Source organism: Gobius niger (genome assembly GCF_951799975.1).
Source record: "Gobius niger genome assembly, chromosome: 12".
NCBI lineage: Eukaryota > Metazoa > Chordata > Actinopteri > Gobiiformes > Gobiidae > Gobius > Gobius niger.
This window is the reverse complement of record NC_136863.1, coordinates 32,811,159-32,829,268: the sequence shown is the minus strand read 5'-3', so window position 1 is coordinate 32,829,268 and position 18,110 is coordinate 32,811,159. Positions and strand designations below refer to the sequence as shown.

The 18,110-nt window shown below is 41.5% G+C and overlaps 3 protein-coding genes across 3 annotated transcripts; 2 read left to right on the top strand and 1 right to left on the bottom strand.

Annotated features, from left to right (window-relative positions):
• Window positions 1-100: 100 nt before the first annotated feature.
• On the bottom strand, window positions 101-4,042 carry ciapin1 (cytokine induced apoptosis inhibitor 1). The gene is made up of 8 exons (XM_079567637.1): window positions 3,880-4,042; window positions 3,659-3,802; window positions 3,497-3,570; window positions 2,320-2,431; window positions 2,185-2,249; window positions 1,842-1,963; window positions 423-504; window positions 101-316 (listed from the first exon to the last, which is right to left on the bottom strand). The coding sequence occupies exons 1-8, from the start codon at window positions 4,025-4,027 to the stop codon at window positions 203-205; spliced, it is 861 nt and encodes a 286-aa protein (XP_079423763.1). The 5' UTR covers window positions 4,028-4,042; the 3' UTR covers window positions 101-202.
• A 1,823-nt stretch (window positions 4,043-5,865) lies between these two features.
• coq9 (coenzyme Q9 homolog) lies at window positions 5,866-10,372 on the top strand. The gene is made up of 9 exons (XM_079567546.1): window positions 5,866-5,997; window positions 7,671-7,845; window positions 7,990-8,125; window positions 8,213-8,352; window positions 8,644-8,728; window positions 9,410-9,514; window positions 9,759-9,914; window positions 10,015-10,068; window positions 10,165-10,372. Exons 1-9 carry the CDS (start codon window positions 5,928-5,930, stop codon window positions 10,198-10,200), a joined length of 957 nt encoding a protein of 318 aa, XP_079423672.1. The 5' UTR covers window positions 5,866-5,927; the 3' UTR covers window positions 10,201-10,372.
• Window positions 10,373-10,694: 322 nt separating this feature from the next.
• polr2c (RNA polymerase II subunit C) lies at window positions 10,695-17,009 on the top strand. The gene is made up of 9 exons (XM_079567358.1): window positions 10,695-10,881; window positions 11,051-11,100; window positions 11,183-11,251; window positions 11,320-11,372; window positions 12,686-12,814; window positions 12,982-13,033; window positions 15,135-15,303; window positions 16,387-16,461; window positions 16,798-17,009. Exons 1-9 carry the CDS (start codon window positions 10,796-10,798, stop codon window positions 16,940-16,942), a joined length of 828 nt encoding a protein of 275 aa, XP_079423484.1. The 5' UTR covers window positions 10,695-10,795; the 3' UTR covers window positions 16,943-17,009.
• The last annotated feature ends 1,101 nt before the right edge of the window (window positions 17,010-18,110 follow it).

Here is an 18,110-nt window from a genome sequence, read left to right as displayed (position 1 = left end):
CCGTGTTTTTTGTGGGGTTCGGTGGATTTTTTACCGCAAAGAGTCAAGACAATTAATTGAACAAAGTGCACCAGAATGCATTGACATTTTTGAGCAACCACAGGTATTTCTGTTCGTTTAATGAACATTATGGCGGTAAATATTTTACAAAACCAGTGTCTTTCAGAAGTACAAAAAAGAAAGGAATGCAGGCGGTAGTTCTTCAAGCCGTGTCCGTGAGAGTGCGGCTGTCCAGCAGGATCTTCTCTCCTGGTTTGAAGGCGGGCATCCCCATATATGGGCAGCTCGCACAGCGGAAGGCGTCGCCAAGGTAACACTATAACGAGAGCATAGGGATGATGTATGGAGCAATAAGGTTAACTTTTAAATGTTAACTTGTGTGAGAACTAGGAATAAAAACGTGGCCATTGAAGTGTACTCACGCTCCCACACGCAGACTTTGGTAGATCGTTTTTCTGTTGTCCTTTGCTTTCCTGGTCCAGCTCCTCGGCCAGTCCACATGTGCTGACAAACAATGCAGTATAACGTCAGTATAACGTCCAAATATCACAGCATGAAATGACCTGGTATTATTACCCTTATTATATTAAAGTGACAAGTCAAATAATGTTTATATCTTGCCACAAATGCAAAAAGATTGACACATTTATTATTTCTCCGTTCTGCTTTCTACAATCCACAAAACAGAACTGTTTCATCCACGAGGCGAAGGAAGCTGAACTCTCCTGCCCAGCTTTTGCTACAACCAGTGTTAATTTTAGTCAAAGTGATTTTTAGTCAAAGTGATATTTTTTCCAACTAAAATTGGACTAAAACTAAATTAAAAGTTTCTCATGAGACTAAAACTGTGACTAAAATGTCCAGATATTGTAGTCGACTAAAATAAGAGTAAATAAAAATGAAAAGGAGAGACTAAAATCATCCAAACTTCTATTGAGCGTCTGAAAGAGCCTCAGATCATGTAAAGTCTCTGTTAAAGGATCAGCTCTGAGCTTTGTTCATGTGGAGCAGCTCCATGAAGCAGAGGAACAACATTAAATATGATTATAATGAATATTATCAATGCAAAGTCCACTACATTAGTCTTAAAGCAGTACTAAGTAACTCTTCCCCCTAGAGGCCATAAGCGCAACTGCACTACTGTGTCGTAGCAAGTTACGAGTTAACTTATTAATTGTCTTGGAGAGTAAATACTACACTGACAAGAAAGGCGAAGGGAGAGAGTGTTACTGTGCATCCAATTATACAATGGAGATATTTTTTTTCACTCAAACCTGGCTGTAAATACTGTTTAAAGTGACGTTAGCCCGCAGTTAGCTTTGCCCGTTAGCATGTTAGCTTCTTCTTGTGATTCCATTAGTGTGTATTGCTTTCTCCGCACCGGTGTCAGAGACACCAGGGAGAGATGAAAGACCCTCCAATCATCCCATTAACACTTGTATCACCCCCACAGGGACTACGGAAAGGATTTATTAAGGTAAACACGTTACTTAGTACTGCTTTAAATTTAGTCGACTAAATTTACTTGCAATTTTAGTCGACTAAAACTAGACTAAAATCGAATTACATTTTCGTCAAAAGACTAAAACTAAATTAAAATATGTTGTCAAAATGAACACTGGCTACAACCCACGATCACTAACCCTCAAGACTTGTGTAGAGTTTTGCAAATGATCTATATCTTTCTATAGTCTTAGGTGAGAACTGACACTGTGATCTTTATCGCTACATCCTATTTCACAGCCTTTCCTGCACTATCATGTCTAATATCTACAGTCTGCCTGATAAAAGAATTCACAGACAACCGTAATGCTATGTCGCGACAGTGATGGGGGAAATACCAGTTCTTGCAGGCCTTCTTCTTCTTGGCAGCTCCTTCCCCACAGGTTGGTGCTTTCAGCGACGTTGGCTCTGGCTTCTTCAAGTCGTCTTCATCCAGCAGAGCATCGGAGTCTAGGAGATCCTGCACAGGGCAAAGAGTCACGTTACAACCGCAAGCTTCTGAACACCTTACATGTGTTTATTTGTCACACTTTCAATGTAGTAAAGGGTGTGGGAAAGATTTGAGACTCCAGTAAATAATTGGGGATAAGTAAGAACATTGACTTTCTTATTTGCCAACATTTAAACTCATTCATTAGAAATACTCTGAGTAAAGATTGACTAATTCAGTTCTAATCTCACCACATCATTATCATCCATGTCAATGGCAGAAAGCGTCCACATCTTCGCAGCGTTGGGGTCCAGAGCTGCAGAAAGACAAGTTTAATCCACAACACTTCAAAGACAAGGGTTTACAGCAGCCAGTGCCAAACGTACCAGGCTTCTGTGTTGTTTTTCCAAACGATAGTTTAATCTGGCTGGAAGAGCCCACCTCAAAGTTGGGTTTAGAGGCTGACAGGCGCATCCTTCTCTGAGCTGCTGGACTCACCTGCAACAGTAGGATATATTAATCCTTATCTTGCCACAAGAAAGAAAGCATCAACGTTTTCTACAGCCTACATCTTATTATTTTCTTTATATGGTATTTAAATGAATAGGCCACCGTTTTTACATACTGAGATATGTTCTTACCTGAGCTTTGACGAGTTCTTTAGGACCTGTCTGATCTTCCCCCGTGCCTTCAGTCACGTAAACACAGCGCAGACGGCGTTAGCATTTAGCCTCTCCCTCTCTCCTCTATAGCTCCAAAACAGGTCAAGATAGAAGCTACCAAGCTCTTCCACGTTTTCCCTATTTAAATATGGTTACGTGAAGTGTTCCACTACAAAGTATAATTACACACAATTAAACAATGTGGATTTTCTAAGCGGATAAAAGGGGGAACTATATTGTAAGGCGTAATAATACCAGGAGTAATTCGAAATCAGCGCAGTAATCTTCACTTTATTGTGCGGATGCCAAATTAGAGATCAGACAGGCCCAGTCCCTACCTGTTTTTAAATCTCTCCTAAAAACGCACCTTTTTTCTCTGGCGTTTAACGCAAATTGATGTTGCTGTTGTTGTTGTACTTTTTTCCTCATATTTTTTACTGTAAATATTTGTATCTGTTTCTGTGTGCGGCCAACTGTACAGTTCTTAAAGTGCTTTATAAATAAAGTTGGTATGGTAATTATACTTTTGTAGTGGAACACTTCACGTAACCATATTTAAATAGGGAAAACGTGGAAGAGCTTGGTAGCTTCTATCTTGACCTGTTTTGGAGCTATAGAGGAGAGAGGGAGAGGCTAAATGCTAACGCCGTCTGCGCTGTGTTTACGTGACTGAAGGCACGGGGGAAGATCAGACAGGTCCTAAAGAACTCGTCAAAGCTCAGGTAAGAACATATCTCAGTATGGAAAAACGGTGGCCTGTTCCTTTAAGAGGCACATGTGCTGCATCTGAAAGTTCACATTTCACTGTTACATCAAACTGAGCAGATTGTGCCATGAATAATCTCACAATCCAATGTTTATTGTCACCTTGTTTAGTCAGGCCCAAATGTCCAACACTGACCTCTGTTACTGAAATGAAGCCGGCCAGTTTGAGGGCTGCCATCAGCTTCTCCACCGTCCGCACTCTCGCCCCGTCTGCACCAAGAAACCAGACTCGGTAAAGCAAAACAAGTCAAGAGATCACGCAGACCACACAGCTTCAGACTTTTTAAAAAGCTTTTACTTGTAACAGGCTCCTCTAGAAGCACCTTTCCCCCCGGCTTCAGCAATCGGGCCAGCTCTGAGAGGCTCTCGGTGTTGTGCGCGTGAGAGCCATCCGCCAGCAAACAAGACAGGACCCAGTCGAAGGACGACGCCGAATGAGAGGCTGCATTTGGGCAAGGAACAAAAGTCAAAACATGAACTGTGAACCATGTCAGACAGAGCACATTTCACTAAACTCACACAACACGAGTCTCTCTGCATTTTCCACGGAGACGTTCCCCTGTGCACCGACAGCGTCCTGCGCTTCTGCTGCCATCGCCTTCAGGGCCTCTGGGTCTAAAGGCTGCGTCCAAACCAGCAGCACCCGGTCACCGGCGTTAAGGCCCATATCTGCAACACTGACTGCAGAGAAGAAGACTCGAAAGTTAAACATAAAACAGCTGGTTTGCTTATACTAATGTGTTGTAGGGCTGCTCGATTATTGAAAAAATAATAATCACGATTATTTTTGTCATAATTGAAATCACGATTATTCAAACGATTATTTGTTACCTTTAAAAAAATCCATCAATAAAGTGACAAAAATCCATCAAAAAAAATGACAAAAAAACATTTAAAAAATGACAAAAATCCATCAAAAAAAACATCAAAAAAATGACAAGAATCCATCAAAAAGTGACAAAAATCCATCAAAAAAGTGACGAAAATCCATCAAAAAAAATGACAAAAAAACATCAAAAAATGACAAAAAAAACATCAAAAAATGACAAAAAAAACATCAAAAAATGACAAAAAAACATCAAAAAAGTGACAAAAATCCATCAAAAAAAAAGACAAAAAAACTTTTTAAAAAAATGACAAAAAAACATCAAAAAAAGACAAAAATCCAGCAAAAAAGTGACGAAAATCCATCCAAAAAAATGACAAAAAAACATCATAAAAATGACAAAAAAACATCAAAAAAAGACAAAAATTCAGCAAAAAAGTGACTAAAATCCCCAAATTTAAAATTAGGAAAAAAAATGTGAAAAAAAAATAAAAATGTGGAAAAAATAAATACAAAAATAAAATAAAATCATTAAAAAAATCGTAATCGTTTATTGTTGTAATCGAAATCGTAATCGAATTTCGATTAATTGCACAGCCCTAATGTGTTGTAGAGTTATATCTGCTAAGGCAACTTTGAACAGTATAACAAAAGAGCCCTGAAACAACACTGCTAACTGCAATAAAGATAAAACTAAGCATGTTACCGCTATATTTTAATATTACTTTACACTTTCCATTTATTTAACACTACTTGATGGACCCATATCTGAGAGGCTTTTTTATGGGAGTCCTTTTTTCACCCCCACAGTGTAACATTCACATAATCTGTGATCCTATTGTGTGTGAAATTGTGAAAACACGCTAAACTAAGCTGTACTCAAACTGACAATGAGATACAGGTATGACAACACAACCTTTTTTCTTTTTTTCTTTTTTTTTAGTAGCCATTGTTGAGTCTACTGATGTCTTAATATCAGAAGGACAGGTTCTTGTGTACTTTAGGTGATCCAATGTTGTTAAATGAATGAAATCTCCATTATGAGAGGGTAAAAGCAGGGTTTTATGATTGTGTAGTTGTGTAAGAATGGTACATGTGCACTGAAAACAAGAGAAATACAAGAGTCATCTCAAAGTCTAATGATCTGACTGTAGTTGTCAAGTGTTCACGTTTGATCACACTGGCTATAGCCCTTTTTGTTAAGCCCAGAATGTAAAAAAGTTGGCAAATGACTTAGCACAATTGAAACTGCGCAGGTTCAGGTCATTTCTCAGAACGTGACGACGCAAAATGACCCGGTGTCAGCCAGACCAACGACACGCACGCGCTCACACCGGTAGGCTAAGTACTTGATCTGGTCATTAAACTTTATACTTCATGGTTCGCTACGTATTTAGATGAGGTGTTAAGTGTGGATGTACCTTTACCCATCGGTCCGTTGTGTCCCTCTCCGGGTCCTCGAGTCTTCTCTTCGTCTGTGTCAACAACGCTCGGTGAAAAGTCACATCGCAGTCAGCTTCCGGTGGAGCTTTTCAAAATAAAAGGTAAGATATTGTAAGTGAACAAATTATGTGACGACGCGAGCACGACAGGCTGTTTGTTTGGAATTGATACAAAATATATATCAAAACTGCGTCGATTGAGGCTGTCTGATAAGTACCCGCGCGTCGTTTGGATGATTTGAAGTTTGTTTTGGCACGCGCACAGGCGGAAGTGACGCAGCAGCATCAGAGCAGCTGTCATGGCGGCGCTGGTGCGAGCTGTGAGAGCGGGGCACGGAGCTGTGAGGGCCCTGCGGAGGCTGCCCACAGGTAAAAACACAACACTGTCGGCGTGAACACGAGTGTGGACACGCACTAACACTACTGGCCCGGCATGTGCACTGCTCACACACGGTAACGCCGGGGACTGCAGAAGGTGATCATGAAGGGCAAAATATGACATGGTGCGAGCTGCTTTGTTATTACAACACTGCTCGTTTGGAAGTGACCTGAGGAGGACCATTCCCTGCATCTGTGTCTGCTCTGCCAGTGTGCACGTGCATGAATAACTGTCCAGCACGTAACCTGTTATGGCACTCATTTTGAACTTGGCCTCTCGGCTTTTACTTATGTAAGTGATGCTCCTGATCACTTTGTTATGTGTGCTGGGACAGAGCTTGAAACATCTGTACAGTACACTGATAGTGCTAGTTAGCTATACATATTTGTCACTGACCCAATAATACTTATAGCCTACATGGGATATTCTATATTCTATATCTATACTCACACAGATTAAAATAATTACTGGAACATACATATAACATAACATACATATATACATATTGCTGGATCTGCCAAAATATATAGGGCCCGTCCGATATGGATTTTAAAGGGGGGGTATTATGCAAAATGGACTTTTTCAAGCTTTCCATCATGTTATTCTGTCACTCCCTCAGTAAAAACATGGCTGAAGTGTTGCCTTGGCACATTCACGTATTTTTGAGTCATCTGTAAAAACTCTGATGGCGGCCATTTTAGGGATAGGTTTGCCTGAGTCCTCCTAGGAACGCCCCCACCTCCTGGAGACGCCTCCGAGCTTTGGTCACCAGCCGAGTAACCGACCACTGCTCCTCAGCAGAACCCCCTCCCCACTGATGCCACAGACAGCGTGTGGAGGGGGCGTGTCTAAAGGCTCAGAGGTTCTTAAAGAGACAGAGGCCGATTTCAAGACATTCACTACAGCCATTTTGAGAGAGACATTTTATACAAGGCAGTTATTCTAATTTACTGCATTTACAGACCAACAGAAGGTTTGTCATCATTGTAGTGTGATATAGACCGGTGCTATGGGACTGAAAAAAGCAGAATACCCCCTCTTTAAGGGTCCGATACCTATACCATTGACAGACCTATACCCATATGAAGGGGGATTGCATGGCCCATATTTTAAGTAATTATTTTCATTTTCATTTTTTAAATTAATCTCTCAACTAGCCTTTAGCTCTACATGTATTGATATATTGATAAGGGTTTTCATTCATAGAAATATAACAGAGGCTGATAATGTTTTATTCTAAAACATGCAGCTAATGAGCAGCTCGACACAGAAAATGCACTTTCTGCAGTGGGCCAAAGAATGGATTTGGAAGAGGAACTAACCTACTGAAATCTTAAATACCGCTGACTTTACTCAGATCTCCATGGAGACGTACCCACTCCCAGTAAAGTTACCGGCACTGATTGTCTGATGGATTTGTCGATTATCTTCTAGCACGATAATCGATAAACGATAGCGATCGATTAATGGCCGCATCACTTTCGGTATTGGATATCGCCATTTTAAGATATAAAATATAGATATATCGGTTGGGCACTAAAAATATATTACAGATTATTTACCTCCAGGCACTGAGAGAACTCTGTAACCACATTGTGCTAGTGGTTTGTTTTCAATTGAAGCTTCTCTTGGTTTTTAACACTCTGTTGTGTTCGTTCCACAGTTTTTGCTTCTCCGTGTGACTTGAAGCGATCTTTCCACTGCGCTGCCCTGAGATTGCAGGATGATTCCAAAACTGACAAAGCATCCGTCCACGAGGTGCATCCGGACTTTCACGAGGCTCCACCGGACGCCCTCTCAGAACCGGCCGCAGAAGAGGGAACCAGACCCAACACCAGGTAGAGCAAGACGGGGAGAGTCCACGCTACTATTTCCACTGGTCAACTATTCAAATGATCAGCCAATTGTTTTATTGTCTTAAAGTTTACCATTCAAGATAAGTTCCTAAATGAAACTAAACTGTGCTGTGTGTGTGTGTCCAGTTTCCAGGATCAGAGCGGAGAACAGGACGAAGAGTATGAGACAGAGGAGCAGCTGCAGGCTCGAATCCTCACTGCGGCGCTGGAGTTTGTGCCCGTGCACGGCTGGTCCTTGGAGGCCATTGCAGCGGGGGCAGAAGTGTGTATTCAAATGATTTGCATGGAGAGATATATCGACATGCGACTCAAGTGTGTAACGGTGTGTTTTGTTTCCTGCTGGTTGCAGAGTCTGGGCCTGTCCTCTGCATCCACAGGCATGTTCAACAGCGCTGGAGACCTAGTGCTTCACTTCATCAGCCACTGCAACTCCCAGCTGACGGAGATTCTGTCCGAAGAACTGAAGCAAGTCCAGCTGGGCCAGGCAGAGTGAGCCCTCTCTATGTTTATATCCTTGTTTTAAACTCCGACTTGGGCTATTGCTGTGAACGTTTACTGTAGGAAGAGAAAGCCGTCCACCAGATGATCTAAACTAGGCTTAACTTATGCATGATATGTATAAACACAGTGGTCGATCAGTGACGGGTACAAAGAAAGATTTTCTGTACTTAAATTATAGGTACTTTAACTTTACAATTTAACATTGATTGACAGTTATAGACTTTTAGTTTCTTCCACTATTGGTTCAACATACAATTCAACATGTACATTGTGTTTCAGACGAAAGAAAACTGCAGACTTCTTGAGAGATGCTGTGGAGACGAGACTAAGGATGTATGTGCCGTACATTGAGACATGGCCCCAGGTACGGTGTGTGGATTTGTTAGGACATCAGCTTCTCATATTCACACAGATCATTGAATGTTTTTCCTAGTTTGGACTGAGCTCTTCGACCGCTTTAGTCTGACAGATTAGTGCAACCCTCTTTTGTGTTATATTTCACATGATTGTAGAGATGTAAAAAATGTTACCTGGATTTGGTTGATTGAGTTGAGGACATTGTGCTTCTATGTTCAGCTGTTCAACACTAACACAGTTTCATTAATTACATGTTTTGAGCTGGGGAAAGGTTAAGTCATTTGGTCACATTTGCATTAACAAAGCCCTGCTGCTCCTGTGATCTCACATCATCCTAGAATCAACAGCATACGGAACATTCAGCTGGTACATTCAGCAGTGCCGCTTGGAGAGAGAGTGACCAAATCATCAGCACACTTGAAGGGATTATTGATTATGAGTATTACCGATCACACATCCTGTGCTGCAGTTTATGGGTGGAACATCTCATCCATGGGTTAGGAATATAGCTTGATGGAGTTCACACATGGTTACAATCACTGCTTCCCGTTAGTAACCCTTCCTTTTAAGGGTTTCCTTTGCTCACAGTTACATGAAGATCCCAGTTTCACTTCTGAAGAACATGATGCCTGCTGTCCTTCGTTCTTTGTGTAAGGGTTGTATTTTAAAAAGGTTCTCTTGTGTTCAGGCTATGAGTTTGCTGCTGCTGCCTCACAACATCCCTGAGGGCCTGAAGCACCTCTCCACCCTGGTGGATGATATCTGGTATTACGCAGGGGACCGCTCTACAGATGTGAGTGTCCCAGCCTTTTCATCCAGCCTTTCACACATGTAAAAATATATGATAATAATAATCTTGGGTGGGCAACTACTGTGTAAAAGTTCGACTAAGAAATTGTGTTTAGCTTCATTATCGTTACAAAAAAACAAGTTGTGAAATGTTTTCAGGGATTCTCGATGTGCAATGTCGTTGTCACACGAACCGTCTCCTGGAGCAAGCGTAGGCTGATCGTGTCATTGTTGTCCTTTGTCTGCAGATGAATTGGTACACAAAAAGGGCTGCACTAACTGGCATTTACAAGACCACTGAGCTGGTCATGGTGCAGGACTCCTCTCCGGATTTTCAGGATACCTGGAACTTCCTCGACAATCGTATCCAAGATGTAGTCAACATGGCCGGCACAGCCAAGCAGGTAAACACCCTTCATTCTGTTGTCAAAATAAAGAGGCTTAAGCTTCTATTGTACTGATTAAAATGGAGCAAATATAACTGCTCTTTATCATTTTGTAAAGGTGCAGTCAACAGGTGAAGCAGTCGTTCAAGGGCTTATGGGAGCTGCTGTAACAGTAAGCAAGCCTTATATAATATTTCTCAATTATTCTGTGCACATCACTGTAAGACTGTATATTGAAGCAAAGTATTGTTTGTTTTTCCCGTGACAGTTGAAAAACCTGACTGGGATGAACCAGAGGAGATGAGGCTAAGCTGATCAGACATCTCCTGTTCTCCATTCGGATGAAGAACGGTGTCCCCTGTTACACCTATCACTGTTGTTAAGCTGTCACTGTAACACCTGGTGGATGTTGAAAATACTTGTAAATATAAAATATTCAAAGTAACTCCTTATGAATAAACTTGCATTACTTACATGTTTTGGTTGTGATTTTTTTTATTTTATTTTTTTATTGTCACTTTTTTGAGTCGTTTATGTCTTGTTTTTGACGCAATTTTCACTCTTTTTTTTTTTTTTTCAAGAAGTTTTTAGATTCGGGTAAAGCTGAACTGGAGAGTATTCACTCGGTTCAAGCGGGGGTTAGAGGGTTAAATGGTTTACGCTTTGTAAATAAGCGAGTCGTAACCCGGATGAGAACCCAGATGCCCGCCTTCCTCTGGCGCCGCAGCCAATCACAAACCCAGGATCGCCCCTTTCTCCCTTTGCCACAGCCAATCACAAGCACGAGCTTATGAGCGGCGGTGAGAAACCCGGAAGCGTTTCCGCGCTGGTCTAAACAAGCATCATTTCCACGCGAAACACCAACAAATCGTTGATTCGGCGGCCCTTCTCCTGTAACCATGCCGTATGCTAACCAACCGACTGTCAAAATCACGGAACTGACGGACGAAAATGTCAAGTTTGTCATTGAGAACACCGATTTGGCGTAAGTACTACACACAGGCTCGATGTGTTCAGTGTTAACAAAAGCCGCAGCAGACAGACCCTACGTCCTTTATCCTGCATGATTCAACCATTTTATCACATTACCAGATGAAAAGTTGCAGACTGCTGGATCTTTAACACAGCTGGTAACCATGTTTGATGTTTTACAGGGTAGCAAACTCTATCCGTCGTGTGTTTATGTCAGAAGTCCCAACTATAGGTAATTTACTGCCTCATTTTCCTCATCCTTTTCATGCAGTCCAGACTACAGACTATTGATTAATCATTTTCTACATTTTAAGCCATTGACTGGATCCAGATCGACGCTAATTCTTCAGTCCTTCACGACGAGTTCATTGCTCACAGAGTGGGTGAGTGTCACAGGGATGGCCGTGTTGAGAGGGACTTCATCAGTGATTAAACCATCTTCTGTGTCCAGGTCTAATCCCTCTGACCAGTGATGACATTGTGGATAAGATGCAGTATTCAAGGGCAAGTATCAAATCAAAACGACTGTATTCATCCCAATGGGCAGTTCTGTTCACTGCTCTCTGGTCATAAACAACAGTAAATGGAGACACAAACAACCATATACAGATGTCATGAACTGTAAGTGCATCAGGACACAGGGGGAGCAGTAAAAATGAGGGGGGGGGGGGGGGGGGAGAACAAGATAAGGAGGCATCAGAGTAAAGTGCGACCGCAAGACATGGTTTTGTTGACCCAGAATCGATGGAGTCTTTTGGACGACTCTTTCCTTCCAGAGTGAGGCGAGGCCTTCAAAACGCACGCCAGGAATCTGACTCCACACTCTGACAATGTGGTTCAGACGGTTCTGATTTTCCACAGACCGGCGTCAAACCAGCAAATAAAATAAAAGGTTAAGACACTTTCAATAAAAGGATGATAAAAGTTACTTAAAATATTTGCTGGTACATTAAAAGAGTTCAGTTTCCTCATCAGGTGAACTCGCTGCTGACACTTTGCTCTGTGTTTGTATCAAATCGTGGAGAGGAATCAAAAACAGTCCCCAAGTGCTTAAAAGAGTCGACCTTTTCCACCTCCTCCCCGTGGATAAAGCTCGGTTTCTCTGGATTCCTCCTAAAGTCAACAACAAGCTCTTTAGTTTTTGTCACATTTAAGTCAAGGAAGTCGTCATCGCACCCCTGGATGAAAGCAGGACCATGATCAGAGTCTGCTCCTGCAAAAGCGTCAGTAGTGTCGTATCATCGGAGAATTTAACAATGTTCCTGCTCTCATGGACAGACCTGCAGCTGCCTGTGTACATGATATAGAGCAATGGCGATAGTACGCAGCCCTGAGGGGACCCTGTGTTCGAAACCAGAGTGCTAGACATGAACTCTCTGAATGCGGTCGGTTAAAAAGTTTAAGAGCAACATCAAGATTTGATCAGACAGTTTAAAAGTAGAGGATAGTCTCTCAATTAAAATATGGGGCTGAATCTTATTAAAAGCCGAAGAAAAATCTGCAAAAAGAATTCTTGCGTGAGAGTGGGGCGTATCCAAGTTTATCTAAAAGGAATATTTTAGCATCGTCCACACCCTTACCCGCTTGGTCAGCAAACTGCAGGGGATCAAGCACTCCCAGACTGATCATTTGTTTACTTAAATGTTACTTATCCAGACTGGGCTAGGACTGGACAGGGTGTATCTAAAGGCTTGTCTAGAGTGGGTCAGATCATTAGACTTGTCACAGTATTTGGCCAGATTAATTTACTGTCAAGTGAAATATAGGTATTGTCAATTCTGGCAATAACACATGTTGTGACTGCGTGTGTGCCATAGGACTGCACGTGTGAAGACTTCTGCCCTGAATGTTCCGTGGAGCTCACACTCGACGTCCGCTGCACAGAGGACCAGACTCGGCACGTCACCTCACGCGACCTCCTGTCCAACAACCCGCGAGTCATCCCGGTGAGCGCCACGACAAAGTCACAGACTGAGTGAACAGCTGTTAGCTTTGTTATTTTGTTTACTAACATGAAATGTGTATGTTGATTTCAATGTTGTTTATAATAATCAGACAAATGAAGTGATCGTGGACATCTGAACTGTAATCTCCTGTGTGTTGTCTCCCTCAGGTGACCTCCAGGAGTCGAGACAATGATCCCAATGACTACGTTGAACAAGATGGTGAGATTCTTCTGCTTCATTGACAAGCAGTGGGAGGAGGGTTTGGCATTAACAACATATATCAACATTCCAGATCGGGCCATGTTTCTGCTGGTCTGCTTGAGTGTATATGTTTTTCAAGTACAAAAAGAAAATTCTGCTGATTTACCAGAAGATCAACATAAAATCACAGATGACATTTAGGTTCTATACAAGATTACACGATTTTTGCTTTGTTTATTCTATCTAAATAGCCACGAGTGAGTAATAAAGTTAAAGTGATTGTCCGTAAGTTTAAAGGAATAGGCCACCGTTTTTACATACTGAGATATGTTCTTACCTAACCTTAGACGAGTTAATATATCCCCGTCTGGTCTTTGTCCGTGCGCTCTGTCATGCAAACGGAGCGGACGTTTTGCTCCTCGTATCATTACGCCTCACAATATAGTAGGGCTGCAACTAACGATTATTTTGTAATCGATTAATCTATCTATTATTTTTACGATTAATCGATTAATCGATTAATCGCTTGGCTGTGAATGGTGTAGGAAAATTGTATTTTTTCAATTTTTTTAATCACATTTTAGCTTAAGTGGTGCTGTTTGAGGATGTGTTAATGGAGTAAACTAAAGGGAAATGTTTTTTAAAGGCTCTATTAATGAAATTTACAATGTACAAAACACTACAGACCCTACATATAAAATCAAAGTAGGTTTTCATCAAAAATACTAATTTTTTTATGTAATTTTTGCTCCATTTTAGTCTGTGTGAAGCAGAAAACGATTAATCGATTACTAAAATAGTTGTCGATTATTTCAATAATCGATTAGTCGTCGATTAATCGATTAGTCGTTTCAGCCCTACAATATAGTGCCCCTTTTGATCTGCTTATAAAATCGACATGCTACATTTCTGTGTAAATATACTTCGCTTGAAAACACTTCACGTAACTTTATTTAAATAGGGAACACGTGGAAGAGCTTGGTAGCTTCTATCGTGAGCTTTTTTGGAGCTATTCACCTTATTCCGCCCACTTTTGACACTTTTTGCGTTGTCTCGGCACCTCGTTGTCCAGACACTCCCGGTCGAGCGCGAAGCCCGTTCATTTTAACGGAGAACGAGGGGAAATATTCTCCGCTCAAATCTGATGTTTAGTCGATTGATTTGTGTAAAATGGCCGATGTTCATTTGCACCGACATGTCGACACTGCAGCGTTTCTCTGCGCGGCCTGAAAACGGATTTGTTTTCCTGTAGTGACTGATTTTATGTGGACTTCTCCAGCCCCATGTTAACACATAGGAGAAAAGGGGCGGGCACTATTCATGGCGGCGCCAACGCGAGCCTCCGGAATAAGGTGAATATGACATGTGGGAGAGGCTGCGTATGTGCTCCGTTTGCGTGACAGAGCGCACGGACAAAGACCAGACGGGGATATATTAACTCGTCTAAGGTTAGGTAAGAACATATCTCAGTATGTAAAAACGGTGGCCTATTCCTTTAAACATTTCACAAATTTAATAGATTGTGTATAATTGACCGTCTGGGTCTGAAATCTAAGGCAACGTAAGTAATATTCAATAATAATATTTTTAAGTCTCTCCCTTTGCTGATTTCGGCAACTAATCAGGAATCCGCGGGATAGCACTTTGACCAATGAGACAAGCTTTTCCTGTGAACCGGCCTGTCAGGTCCAATTAGGAGAGAAGGGGGAGGAGCTTGATATTTAACTTTTGAAAATTCTGGTCCTGGGCTACTCATTTTGCAAACTAGGAAGGCCTTTACTACACATTTCACTCTATCTCTCCTTACTTTGCAAACTTACTGACTATCACTTTAATGTCAAGCCCTATTACTCAAGTACAAGTAAAAGTGCTAATGTGCAGAATGGATTTTATATGGAAAATAAACTTTATGTCGTTGATTAAATTCGACAGACAAAACATAAATTGACTTTCCTGTTATTTCCAAACAAAATATAACAATTTGTTACTAGTTTAATACAGAGCATAAATTACTCAAGAGTAACTAAAACATTCTTGAATAAGCTACATGAGCAGATCTCACGACATGCATTTGACAAAGCGTATTTTCTGACACTAAAGCCTGTTGTGTTTCCGTCAGACATTTTGGTGGTGAAGCTCCGCAAAGGGCAGGAGCTGCGGCTCAGGGCGTACGCCAAGAAAGGGTTCGGTAAAGAGCACGCCAAATGGAACCCCACGGCGGGCGTGTCCTTCGAGTACGACCCAGACAACGCTCTCCGGCACACGGTCTACCCCCGGCCAGAGGAATGGTACGGATGTTTCTAACTGTGTCTCATTTTCTATGATAAGGCACAATGTTTGTATGCAATTTCCGCTGATTGTTTGAAAGAGTATTAATCAACACTTGTTAATTACCGTAAATTCTCTAATACTGGCCTGTATTCCATTAGCGGCCGGGTCTCTGACAGAGGCCGGGTCTCCGACAGAGGCCGGGTTCGTGGCTGACGGAGGCAAATTAAAGCCGGTCTCTAAAACAGGCCGGGGCTTTTATTAGAAGCTATAGCGGTAGAAATATTCCCCATGTTAGGAGTTTGTCTCATACTGTTGTAAATGAAAACTCACGTGCAGGAAGTAACAAACTGAACCCGGGCCGAGGGGGACGCTGCGGAGGAGCTGATCCCAGCGTAACTTTGACACAGATTTAGCCACTTTTCAAACCTCCTGTGACCATATTTGGAAACAGGGAAACAAATGTTGTGTGACCCTCCAGGGTTTTAATAAAGTCTCCATCGCGTCTTCAAAGCACGTCCAGCTGCTCCGTGTGCAGGTCAGTCCCACGCCTCAAAATAACTCCTCCCATCAGCGCGAGCGTCTCGTCTTCTCTCGGGTCAGTCTCATGATCGATCACAAACACAAACGCTCCGTCTAAACTCGCCTTTTACACGAGATAACAACAAATAATCCGGTCTGCGGTAAAAACGAAACAGAAACCTGCAGTGACACTGATGTCAAAGCTCCACTAACAGCAACGAAACACTTCCTGTTGTCCCGACAAAATAAAAGGCGTCAATGTTCCAGCCGCTGGGAGAGGGTTTGAAATGTTAATTAATAAATGAACCTAATATTTTAGGTGCAAATGGACACAAATCTCGTTTTTCTTCATTTTCCTGGTCGTCCGTTTTGCTCAAATAGAAATAAAGGCCTGTCTCTAATTGTGGCCTGGTTCCAATAAAGGCCTGGTCCTGATGCCCTTGAGTAAATAAAGGCCCGGGCCTGTATTAGAGCATTTACGGTACATTCTTTTTCTTCTCAATTCTATCCACTCCTGTATTGAACATTAAGTTTGTTTTTGTTTTAACTGTGTTTTTGTTTTCCGGATGTTTTTTATCCAGGCCAAAGAGCGAATACTCTGAAATAGAGGAGGACGAGGTTCAAGCCCCTTATGATCCAAATGGAAGACCTGAAAGGTGAGGCAGGTTTTACTCCTTGTTGGTAGAACTTGTTGCCAACGTTTCAAAATGCTTCTTGTTTTTTATCTTGTTTTTGGTATATATCGTATGTTGTACCTGGTGTTTCTATTCAATTATAAAAATCAGGCAAATTTAACCCAATCGTAAGCAAATAATGATACGATTCAACAAACTGTAGGCTCCTGTCCCCCAAATGAAATGACACATCAAATACTTTAGAACACCATCATTGCAAGTCATATTTATATCCAAAATGTGTTTCTATTTTGAGATTTACTCAGTGTTGCCAAAGTCTCACTCCATCTAATCCTATTAAAACCCCTTTTTTTCCAGGTTCTTCTATAATGTGGAGTCTTGTGGCTCGTTACGGCCCGAGACGATCGTCATGTCTGCGTTGTCTGTCCTGAAGAAGAAACTGAGTGATCTGCAAACTCAGCTGAGCCACGAGATCCAGAGCGACGTCCTCACCATCAACTGAGCTCCTGGAGTCTCAGTTCATTGTTTTGTCTTTTGTTATAATCATTCTTTTTAAATAAATATTTTGAAGAGGTTGTGAGTTTGTATTTTTAATAGTGAATAGCTGTGCACTTGTCTTGTCTGTGTAAAGCACCACTGTCTCTGAATTCCAGTGCTGTGCCTCACATTTGACAACAGGGTTTTTTGGGATGTGTTTTTTAAGAAACATTAAAGGAATTGACTTTAAGAGGGATTTGTTCTCTGTGCATTGATGCATCTCAAAAGTGTCTTCTTGGGGAGGACAGAAGTTTCATGCTGGAGGGGCCCCTGCTTACCCTGTTGTAATTCATTGTTGAAATATTTTAGACCTGGTTTTGTCCTGATTTGAGCTTCATCTGGGCCTCGTGGCGTGGAATGTCAAATCATTTCTGAGGCGGTACTTGGTGCGGACACATTTCACTTCAACTTTTTTTTTTTTCCATAAAATTGCCGCAAAACTACTTCTCAATAGCACAATGGAGATACTTTTTCTTACTCAAACTTGGCTGTAAATACTGTAAAGTGGCGCTTGCCCGAACTTCTTTGTGATTCCATTAGTGTGTATTGGTGACACCTACCCGGAGGCAGGAAAATTGCAATTGTGCCTTTCTGGCCAGAGACACCAGGGGGAGATGAAACACCCCCCAATCATTCCATTAACACTTGTATCACCCCCAGAGGGACTATGGAGAGGATTTATCAAGGTAAACAAGTTACGTAGTGCTGCTTTAACAAGGATGAAAATGCAACAAAAACGCAACGAGAAGGGCGACACAAAAAAGCAACAGAAACCAGTGTTAATTTTGACAACATATTTTAATTTAGTTTTAGTCTTTTGACTACAATGTAATGTCATTTTAGTCTAGTTTTAGTCGACTAAAATTGCAGGTAAATTTAGTCGACTAAATTTAAGACTAATTTAGTCGACTTTGCTTTTATAATATTCATTATAATCATATTTAATGTTGTTCCTCTGCTTCATGGAGCTGCTCCACATGAACAAAGCTCAGAGCGGCTCCTTTAAACATGATCTGAGGCTCTTTCAGACGCTCAATACAAGTTTGGATGATTTTAGTCTCTCCTTTTCATTTTATTTAGTCTTATTTTAGTCGACTAAAATATCTGGACATGTTAGTCACAGTTTTAGTCTC

What these genes read in the sequence shown, in the direction of transcription:
- ciapin1 (XM_079567637.1), bottom strand. Translation starts at nt 4,027, where the DNA reads ATGGGCCTTAACGCCGGTGACCGGGTGCTGCTGGTTTGGACGCAGCCT. An exon ending in GCTTCATTTCAGTAACAGAG is followed by an intron (nt 2,432 to 3,496) that starts GTCAGTGTTGGA and finishes CTACTGTTGCAG; the next exon opens with GTGAGTCCAGCAGCTCAGAG. An exon ending in ACATGGATGATAATGATGTG is followed by an intron (nt 1,964 to 2,184) that starts GTGAGATTAGAA and finishes TGCCCTGTGCAG; the next exon opens with GATCTCCTAGACTCCGATGC.
- coq9 (XM_079567546.1), top strand. Translation starts at nt 5,928, where the DNA reads ATGGCGGCGCTGGTGCGAGCTGTGAGAGCGGGGCACGGAGCTGTGAGG. An exon ending in CAGGGGACCGCTCTACAGAT is followed by an intron (nt 9,515 to 9,758) that starts GTGAGTGTCCCA and finishes CTTTGTCTGCAG; the next exon opens with ATGAATTGGTACACAAAAAG. An exon ending in TTATGGGAGCTGCTGTAACA is followed by an intron (nt 10,069 to 10,164) that starts GTAAGCAAGCCT and finishes TTCCCGTGACAG; the next exon opens with TTGAAAAACCTGACTGGGAT.
- polr2c (XM_079567358.1), top strand. Translation starts at nt 10,796, where the DNA reads ATGCCGTATGCTAACCAACCGACTGTCAAAATCACGGAACTGACGGAC. An exon ending in TGACTACGTTGAACAAGATG is followed by an intron (nt 13,034 to 15,134) that starts GTGAGATTCTTC and finishes TGTTTCCGTCAG; the next exon opens with ACATTTTGGTGGTGAAGCTC. An exon ending in TACCCCCGGCCAGAGGAATG is followed by an intron (nt 15,304 to 16,386) that starts GTACGGATGTTT and finishes TTTTTTATCCAG; the next exon opens with GCCAAAGAGCGAATACTCTG.